General features: G+C 37.7%; 1 protein-coding gene across 1 annotated transcript in view; it reads right to left on the reverse strand.

Moving 5' to 3' along the window:
- Positions 1-2,134: 2,134 nt before the first annotated feature.
- Positions 2,135-10,197, reverse strand: part of PRSS12 (protease, serine, 12 (neurotrypsin, motopsin)) — a 38,113-nt gene continuing 30,050 nt past the window's right edge. The window contains exons 14-15 of the mRNA XM_009334941.1: positions 4,413-4,693; positions 2,135-2,442 (exon numbers count right to left, since the gene is read on the reverse strand). Of these exons, the coding sequence (XP_009333216.1) occupies positions 2,135-2,442; positions 4,413-4,693 (589 nt within the window). The remainder of the gene's footprint in view (positions 2,443-4,412; positions 4,694-10,197) is intronic.

Consider the following 10,197-nt stretch of genomic DNA (forward strand, 5'->3'; position numbering starts at 1 on the left):
TGGGTCTTGTATAGCAAAGCTGTGATGGTACAAATAGATACATTTTGACAGACTTACTTCCACTTTCCTTTAATCAAAAGGGCTATGTAGAAGTAAAAATATAAATGGTTTTGAAGTTCACTAGCAGAGTGTTTCACATAGGTCTAACAGTAGGTGGTTACAGTACTATGATTTTGACATATTTTTAAATAAAACATTTCACACTATTTCAAATAGTGTGGAATTACAGAAAACTAAAATATATTAAAGCACCTTGTGTACTAGTTTAGCACCAGCTCCAACAAGATATTTAAACTAGTCATGATGCTTGAAAACGTAAGTTTGAGGTCGGAGAGAAATTAAGGGCTGTTTTCAATCACATGGGCTTCTGCAATATCATTGCCACTTTTGTATGCAAATTGAGTTGTCTTGGAAATTTGCTACAACACCAGAGAGGCATAGAACCATACAGAAATGCATGATTGCCCACTTACAACATGAATACAGGCATCCCACTTTGTTCACCAAAGGCCACACAACACTGTCGTAGCCAGAGTGTTTGAGGATAGGAAACACTGGAAAACAGTCACTGGTAGTCAGAGTGTGCACAATCACTATGTGGTGGACACACGTCTGCCACACTTGTCACACTGAAGTGCGTCAGCTTTTGAAGAAGCATGTTTGTGAATGTAATATGTAGAGCACACTTGGAGATACTCAGAATGGCCTTCGACAGGGATCGCAGAGGTGGCACTGGACTTTCCTGTCTCCCTCTTGACTGTAGTTAGCCTTAGATATTTTCAAGACTGATACCCGTTAGTGTTGCACTAAGATGGTGATTACTTCTTGTGTTCTGTGTGGTAAGTTCAATGGGATGGCCCTTTCTAAAAGGATAGTAAGTTGTTTTGTATTTGTCTTGTACATCAAGAGTAACTTTTTATCAGTGCATTTTTATAATAAACCATTAAGGTTTTCATAGCGTGGGGAACAGTAGCTGTAAAAGCAATTAAATGGAATCAAAATATGTCAATACTTTAGAAGTCACTGAAAACTATCTAACTCTCACTTTTCCTGTAAGGCCAGTCTGAAGCAGTGTTGCAACTAAGCAGGAGAGAGTTGCCTAAATATTATCTTGTAGAAAATAGTAGTTTAAGACTTTATAGACCTTTTCAGACAGGTTTTGGCTCAGTATCTCCAGTATATGCATTGCATGTACTTAAAACTTTCTCTTGTAGGATTGACAGAGGTTCTTAGTGTTACTTGAGTAAAACCCCTCCAGAACCAGCAATGAGAGAACTGGGATGTTTGTCTGTTAGTCTGTACTGACAGCTAGTGGTAAATAGGAAAAGTAAATTCTCTCCAAAATGCTGTATGTACTTAAAAATTACGAATTTCAGAAAGAAGACAAATGATATTTATCTAGAGGAAATAAAATAAGGTCATTTGTTTTTGATCTAGCTCTTGCAGCTGTGCAGGATGTTTGCAGGGAAACTAACTTCCAGTGTACTACCTATTTTACTTGGGAATGTATTTCATGCACACTAAACTGTGAGAATATTTATCAGAATAGCTGGGCATCTGATTATTGACAATTATTTGCCTTCTAATGTTTAATACATACTCAGAATTACTTACCAAGAATTAACCTGCTAATGGTCTCATTAGCTAATGAAACATGAGTCAAAATTAGAGGGCTGAGTGCAAGATCATAGCAAAACAGTCAACAACTGATTAAATAAACTAGACTGAACATTCATTTTGAGGTCTGTAATTAATTGTATAGAAGCTTGAAGCATAAATAGCTTGGAGCTACTACAGTCTTCCTGTGGGCAGTGAATGTTGTGGTGAACTCTCCAGCTGTCCTGCTCCAATGTTACTCTAAGCTGGCTATCACTTTTCCCCTTATCTTAGATACATGGTAACTTGTTCATGTAATACATAAACTTCCTTAACACAGAGGGATTTTCTTTGGATAGTAATCCCTAACTGGAAAGTTTGCGTGTATACAGCTTGGATTTAACAAAAAGAAAACACATGAATCAGGAAAAATGTGTCTGTTTCCACCCACTGTGGGCCCCAGCTGTGCACTGTCTGTACTGTTCAAGTTGTCCCGCCTCAAACTTTATTAACAAAGTTTGGTTTTCATTACAGACATTCATAGTTTGGTCACACTTTTTATCCAGGGTACAAAAGATGATACTTTTGTGTAGACACCTGGAGAATCTTTCACTCCACAGCCGTAGCCCCAGGAGGTCACACCATACACCACCCAGCTTTCCCCTGGACGTTCACACATCAGTGGTCCGCCACTGTCTCCTTGACAGCTATCAACACGTTTCTGTTCCTGGACGTTTCCAGCACAGAGCATTCTTCCTGTGAATCTTCTTTTGTAACGCTCTTCACATACCCTCTTGGGAAGTAAGGGGATGGCAGCCTGTTGTAATGTTCTTGAATAAGCCCTTCCTGAAAAGAGGACCCAAATTATTGTCTCATTATGATGATTGGTCTTGGAAATATAAATGTCATTTAAGCCAATTTTTGCTGTCAGTCCTTCACACTGTTTTGTCATTAAATAAAATGACTGAAAACAAGGCTAAATATGAAAAAAATCTACTGTGCATTAAATATAATACTAAAATACTATATTGATATTGTAAATATGGAATATAGATTTAAAAAAAAAAGTTTAAAATTTAAGATGCAGCTTTACTCTTTGTGTTCACTGGTTCTTTCCAAGGCTGGAATTTGTTTTGTTCCAAACACATTTTGTGTCTTCTGTAAGAATATATGCCTTAATACTTAAATGGGGAAGCTATTTTTGGGAGTCTTGAGCAGTGGAGACTAGAACGGTAGAAATACTTCATTTCTAGGTCACCAGTTCAAACCTAGCCTAGCTCAGCCTGACAGGTGCTGCATCCTCTGTCGGCTTCCAAGTAGAGCATCCAGCCAACCATCATGCTTATGCCCTGTAAGTACATGCAAGCTTGCTTGTCACCTCAACTGAGGAGCCAACGTTACTGAGCCCAAGTGTCTTCTGGTAGAGATCAGCAGTGTCATTTGAATCTTTTACAATCCTGGTAGCCTCTATGTACCAGAGTACTAATGGGACTCCTGACCGAAAGGAATCTTCATTTTGTGGGGGTGACCAGAACCTGTCCTGTGGTTTTCTTTGACTGTAGTGAATCCTGCATTGTATAAGCAGTCCTCTGCTTATAAAATGTCAAGATTTAAATAATTTGGCTTTTTTTCTATAGCTTGCACCTCTTTTTCAGTTGGAAACATGGGAAATTAAAGCCGATGTTGGGGTTTTTTTTTAAAGTAAAATCTTAATACTTGTATAAAGTAATTGATTCATATAGTAAGTGTGAAATTTCAGCTGAAGTACTGGAATGATGTGATTTCTTACCGTAATTAAAGCCAATTATTGCAGTGGTTAAGGTTCCCTTAAATAGATGTCCTAAGTAAACAGTATTGCAGAACTTTCAGTGAATTGTGTAAAAAGCTAGATAGAGCTAGGCGATGAATTAGCAATTGTTTTTAGCAAAAAAACCCCACCCTAAAAGTCCATCTCCCTTATTGTAGTACAGTGACCCAGACATCTGTGCACACAGAATGATGCATGTAAAGAGGAAGAACTGATATTGGCCTTGCCGCCTTGTCTCCTTGCCAGTTTGAATGAGTCAGTGGAACAAAGGCTCAAGCGTGGTTGCTGTCTTGCACTGTATTCAACACCATAAAAACATGAAAGTAAAACATGGTTATTAATTTGTAAAACGTTTAAGGGACAAAGACCTCTGAAGAGGAAGAATCTTGTACTGACCTAAAAAGTCACTAGATAGTTGGTTCCAGAAGCCTGGATTGTAGACTGCATTGTGGCTCTTATAAATTTTGGCAAGATGTTCTCTTATTTAAATCTAACTGCTGATCAAAAATGTCAGTGGTAACAAGAAAGACTAAAAATGTTACTTGAAATTCTATTATATGTGTATTTCCTATCCATTTTTCTGCTGAAGTAGTGTAATTTAAAGAACCTTTCTAAAATATTCATTGTACTTACCTTAAAAACCTTAAATATAGTAGAGCTGTTAGTTATGTTCTGAGGCAGGGGTGATAAGCTGCTGCGCAGGGTGTGCCTGGCAACAAATAAGCTTCTCATTCATGCTTGTCAATCTTAATGAGGCCATTTTACTGACTGGTTCTGTGATTTAGAGTGGCATCGCTACTTTCCAAACACAAACTAAATTCAGTAAACAAAGTGGTGTCACTCCTGGTTAAGGATCAGGAGAGAAAATATTCCCCTCTATAAAAAGAGTAAAATTGTTCCATTTTGAGCATTATTTTAAGTATTTGAGGGTTTGTTTTTGTGGTTTTTTTTTAAATAAGGAGCCTCAGGTAACGAGATTGGTGGGTGGAAATCATTAAAACATTTTTACCTGTGTCACCCCATCCAGTGATATAACAGTTGGGAGCAGTTTTCTGTGGTCTCTCTCTCCTTAATGGTAAACAGGCAGGTAAGACATGGGTACTGAATCTGGCACACTGTTCCTCTGGCCCTTGTAGCCTCACCAATGCAATGTCGTAGTCACTGCTGTCAGGCCTGTACTCTTTATGCATCACAATCTGTTGGACTCCAATTTCTTCCTCGTACTCTTCTGGTACCAGTGTGTGATAATCTCCGACTCGCACGGCATAGTTCCGAGTGTTGTTGCCATACCTATGATTGAGGTGAAAACAAAGAGGGCTGGCTCATGGAAAGTCAGATCCTAAGCGTGCAGACAGATTTGATTGGGGTCTTTATTGCTCATATAAATAACGATACCAAAAGTTTTTTTTTAAAGAGCAGAAATGCTTCCTCAGATGTTTAGATTGACACTCAAGTGTACCCTAAAGAATATAAAAAAACTCTTCCTGAAGTTTCAGGTTGGGCTATGTTCCTTTTTGTATATTTTCACAGGCAAGGTTTCTTATGGCCATCTGCCGTGACTGGCAGTTATTTCAAAGGTGCAAGCAAGGTGTGCATTATAAATGTATTTAGTAAGGGTAACACAAACTGCTGGTAATTATAATGAAAACCTGAGTACTAACATCATAGTGATGCTCCAAATAAGTACTGAAATGAAAACAGTGTTCAAGCTTGCTTTGTAGGTTGGTTGAGAAGTTCTAGAGGCTTAGATAACTTGGTAAAAACATCTTACGTTAACTGAAGTTATAATAAGGAAAACAAACATACGTGCATCACAAGCACCTATTGTCAAAGTGACAGAAAACCTGTAAGTCTTAGACTTGTTTTGCATCTAATGTGACCCCAACTTCTTTCACATCATAGACTAAATGGTAAATACCTTAGAGATGATTACTGTGGCTGAAATAACAATTTTCTGCGCATGCCTTTGGAGATTGTTGGATTCCAGGACACAGCCCTTCTCAGGAAAATGCAAACAAGGGAGTACTGTTGGGTACATTTATTTATTTTAAAATCCGGCTAAGCTAACCCAAATATTTTTCCTTTGACTTCTCCCTTTCCCTCATAGCCTTCAACAGGAAATTTGTAATACGTGTGCAGAAAATACCCTACAGTGTTCCGTCACCTTCTAACCTATACTTGTTCTTTTTATACGCTCCAGCAATGTGCTGATCTCCATAGCTTACTGAAGCTTGCTTGAGGAGCAGCAGACAAAGCAGGAACATTACAGGCTGCTTCTGAACAATACATAGCTGTACCACTGCTAAATTTCTTCTAATTGTGGGTTGCGTTCCTGGTTGCCTGCAAAGCTTTCTTTGTCAAATTCTGCACATCGCCTTCAAGTTTTCTATGAGCAAAATTTCACTTCTAGGCTTGTAAGGAGAGAGAGCTGCCAGCTATGACCAAACATCTGTTCATCTGAAGGTGACCTTCTATATAGGAAAAATGAAGTAACTTGTCTACCACAAAACTTTTTCCAGGTCCTCCGTAGTAGTAGTCTGTGTGAAATACTCTCCAGGTACTGTATTTTCCTTGTGGTTGGAAGTCAAAACTATAGTGAAGAGATGTAACTGATGCAGACTTTTTAAAGTTTACAGAGGTGTTTAAAAAAGTATTCATACTGATTTTAGTCTCAGAGGGAGAACTGAGAAAAACTAAATTGTGTATTCTACCAAATACATTACTTACTCCTTCCCTGAAAAAAATAGCTCAAGAACTTTTTTTAATTTGTGGGTCAGTGTGTTTATAGCAAAGATATTTAAGAAAAAACCTCTATTTATATGTGTCACATTACTAATCTTTCTGTTTTGACCACAAAAGTGCTAGTATTTTGTAACATCACTGAATCAATTTTCATTAGGAATTTTCTATTAAGAAATGAGGGCATGAATAGGAAAAGAACATCAGAAAAGGCAGAAGCATGAATCCTGGCTTTCCAGGTTTTCTGACTCCAGTCCCTTGAAGTTTCTAGAACAGAGGTATTTCTTTGTAAGGTTTTTTAAAAAAACAAATACTTTAATCTCTCTTTCTCTTGCACTAGATCTCACATTCTCGTTTCTAGATCATCTTGTGTGTTTTTGCCAGTTTTAAAAGCTCACTAAGACTTCACAGGTGGTTCTTCTAATAAAATAAATGGCAAAATTCCATGGAAGTAGGGTTGGCACCTGATATATTGCTTTTATTTTTGTTGCCTTTAGGGAGATTCTTCAGAGTAGGAAAGGCTGTTAGGTCTTAACTAGTTTCTGGAGTTACATATATCCATCTGTATTTGGCCATCTGAAATATGACATCAATGAAATGCTAAATTCTGCATCCCTATAGATTGTCTGTCAAATCCTTGCCGTCTGCTGCCCGCCAGGAATTTCTGCTCTGACACTGATGAGTCCCCTCCTGGGTCACTGTTGCCACACATCTTACATCAGAAAAGGCTAATCTTACCATACTTTGGCGAGACGCATAGTATACTATTATCAGTCTAAACTTCTATTATTGTTACTCTGAGCTGTAACGTGGGAGCCAGTAAAAGTATGATCTGGCACTGGCTAGAAAACAGTGGGGTTTTTTACAGCAGTGCTGTGATCTGATCTGTGACCTTGGGTGAGTTTCTTTTTTTGTTCGTTCTTCTGCCATCTGTTTGGCTTTCCTTAATACAGCAACGAGTAAGGCTACACGCATCTTCAGTACGTTAAAATACTATATAGTATGGGCATTACTTAACACAGCTTTCTTCTAGTAGTATTTTTGTGAATGTGACTTTTTTATAAGTTGCACATCTTTACAATAAAATGCTTGGTACATTTCAGTACCAGTTTGTACTGAATAGGTTTTATACATTTGCTTGCTATTGCTTCTGGGAATATTTAGAAACTATAACTTAGATTTTAATTTAGCATGTTTACATATAGATAGACTTGAGAGCAGATTTTCCTGGCACGTGCAAAAATTTCCAGTAATGCTTTGGCAAAACCATAGCATTCAAAGTTAGAAATATATTTCTTTACAAATTAGGGGGGGAAAGTATTTTTTATTCCTCTAGTTATGGAAAATACTAGTAGGGAAATTAATCTGGTTCCTTTAGTTTAATCTTGTTTTCTGCAGAAAGTTGCATCTGCAGTTCAGTATTTATATATATTAAGTGGTCATTTGTCTCCGCATGGAGGATAAATAACCTCATTAGGTAGTGTATTTCCTAGAACTACAGCTTAAAGCTTTCTGAATTGGTTGCAGCAAGAGAAACTACCAAATCAAGGGACCAAGTGTATTGATCCCTTTGGCCATCTTTTTCATGGAAGTGCCCATAATGTTGATTGTTTGACAGAAAGCATGCTACTATGGTATGTAAAGCAGGTTGAATACATGATGGAAACCAAACTGGCAGACCCTGGTAGGTCATTTTATTGTGTAAGCTAATGAATGCATTGGTCCTCCGTGAAACTTGTAGAACAGAGGAATAAAACACCCAACTGTAGAATGTTTTACATACTGACAGCGCAACTCCTGTGCCCCTCTCCAAAGTGGACAAGGTCAGTGTAGGGACAGGTAGCTGAATGGTCAGGGTGCAGGTGCAGTATCAAACGGTCTTTCACTTTTACAAAATCTATTTACAGAACAGATGTAATGCTCAGAACGTAACGAGTGTAGTAACACTGGGATGGGTTATACAGCCAACTAAGTAATTCTCCGATGTCTTGCCCAGGCCGAGATTACAAACAGTCTTGGCTGATGCATTAGCCGACTTTGTAGGATCTATTTTCCAACTTGGCTGATGTGTTAGCCAACTTTGTAGAATCTGTTTTCCTCAGAGTAAATTAGAAAAGGAAGCTGATACAGAAAGTACTTTAGTTACTGTTGCAGTTAAATGGCTTTATTATTTTCATTTGAATTACTCTAACTTACATGCAAAACCCCCACTAAAGTAAATGAAAGAGTTGTTTTTCTTACTGACATCTCAGATGTATTTTTCTGCTCAAATTTCATAACTGCATGATAACGTTCTGCTTAGGAATCTAAATGATACAGCAACTGAGCCAAATAAGTTAAGTAAAATTATGCTGTTTCCTTTGTGGGTTAAGCAATATTAGTTTAATAATTTTTGCTACAGAGATTATTTGTAACTGTTAATCTCATTGCCTTTAAAAGCTATCATAAATAGGATTCTGTACCCTAGAATGTATTGCTAGATATGATCTTTGAATGTTTGAAAGTAATATTTTAACAGTTCTTGGTACATGTCGGAATGTCATATTGCAATACAAATGTACAAGGTCATTAGCATTAAATATATATTTGCCTGACATAATCTGCCAAAAACATTTCCAAAAGGTCACTGAAAATACTCTCTCATAATTTATAGATATACTTTTGGCTCTGCACAGCAAATCACCTGTTAGTGCTAGGCTGATAGTTTCTGGATTATGAAAGCTTTTTTACCTTCAATAAATAATTTGGAAATCTGGCTCTCAAGTAGATGAAGGTAATTTTACATGGTACAAAACTTTCTTCCTTATTTCTTTTTTTAAACGTAGTGAGTGCCTCTGCATTGTAGTTTATAGGCCTTATCCACAACATTAATTACAGGATTTACCATATACTCTATCTGTTATCTTTAGTGCAAGTTGAAGGGGGGAAGGGGTTGTGTGGTTTGTTTTTTTTTTTTAAATCTCATGGAAGTCAGAGTGCTACAGTCACAAATGTATTAGGTGTTTGTAATTTAGATGAGAAATGAACACACTTCCTTCCTAACTGATTTAATAGTCAAAGGAACTTGATTTTTAATGGTTTATTTTGATTTGTAAGCCTAAGCATGAAGGAAAGTTGTTTATGACTAGTGATAACGAGTGCTCTCCCGTCAGCCATGTATCAAATAATATAGTAGAAAACTTGCTGCTTCTATTTAATGTTACATCCTTGATTTTGACAAAAGGAACAGTGTTCCCTTTAATAGGTTCCTGCTGGTTTTTTGTTATGGATGATGGTCATTTATAGCAGAATAATGAAGAAGGGAGATCCAGGAAAGCTTATCTTAATTAAAAGTACTGATTTTAAACATTTAATAGAATGAGAAGTGCTGCTTCTCATGCAAATGTATGAAACTTTAATAGCTACAAGGCTTCTAGTGAGAAGCTTAATGAGCAGTCTTTGGACAGATCTACCATAATTCTGTGCACACTCACACACGTAAGGCTTTCTTAAACTGATTTTTTCATCTGTAGACAATTATATTTCTTCCCCTGTAGCAGTTGGTATTTGCCAAATGCGGAAATATTGTAACAGAGCATCAGTACATAAAGAAGGCAAGGTAGTCTAGCTCAGGGGTGTCCAGTCTTCCTCACCTAAAAGTCATCTATGAAATGGCAGAGAACCACCACACACACATCGCGTTTGAAGAGTGGAGGCAGAGGAGGAGTCTGGGAGTGCTTCATGGGTGGAAAATGACGTTGCTTTCAGGGTATTACCCCTCTGTTGGATGGCCGGGCTGGGCATGCCTTTAAGCTCTGGTGCAGCCTGGCAATGTTGACCATAGCACCTCCTAGGAGGTTTATTTCCCAGACAACTGGAGGATGGATTAGTAATCAGCCACCATGCTACTATCATCCTGCTGTCAGTCAAGTAATGTACTGACATTGAAGGCACACCTGAATTCATCTCACCGTTCATGCTAAATTTGAGAAAACTGAGTTTTAATTCTGGTGTCTACTTTGGTTTCTTGTGTCTTACTAGGTGTTTGGTTCCACTGTGCCTCAGGGTCCCTAGTT

The sequence above is a fragment of the Pygoscelis adeliae genome, unplaced genomic scaffold (assembly GCF_000699105.1).
Source record: "Pygoscelis adeliae isolate BGI_AS28 unplaced genomic scaffold, ASM69910v1 Scaffold31, whole genome shotgun sequence".
NCBI classification, from domain to species: Eukaryota; Metazoa; Chordata; class Aves; order Sphenisciformes; family Spheniscidae; genus Pygoscelis; species Pygoscelis adeliae.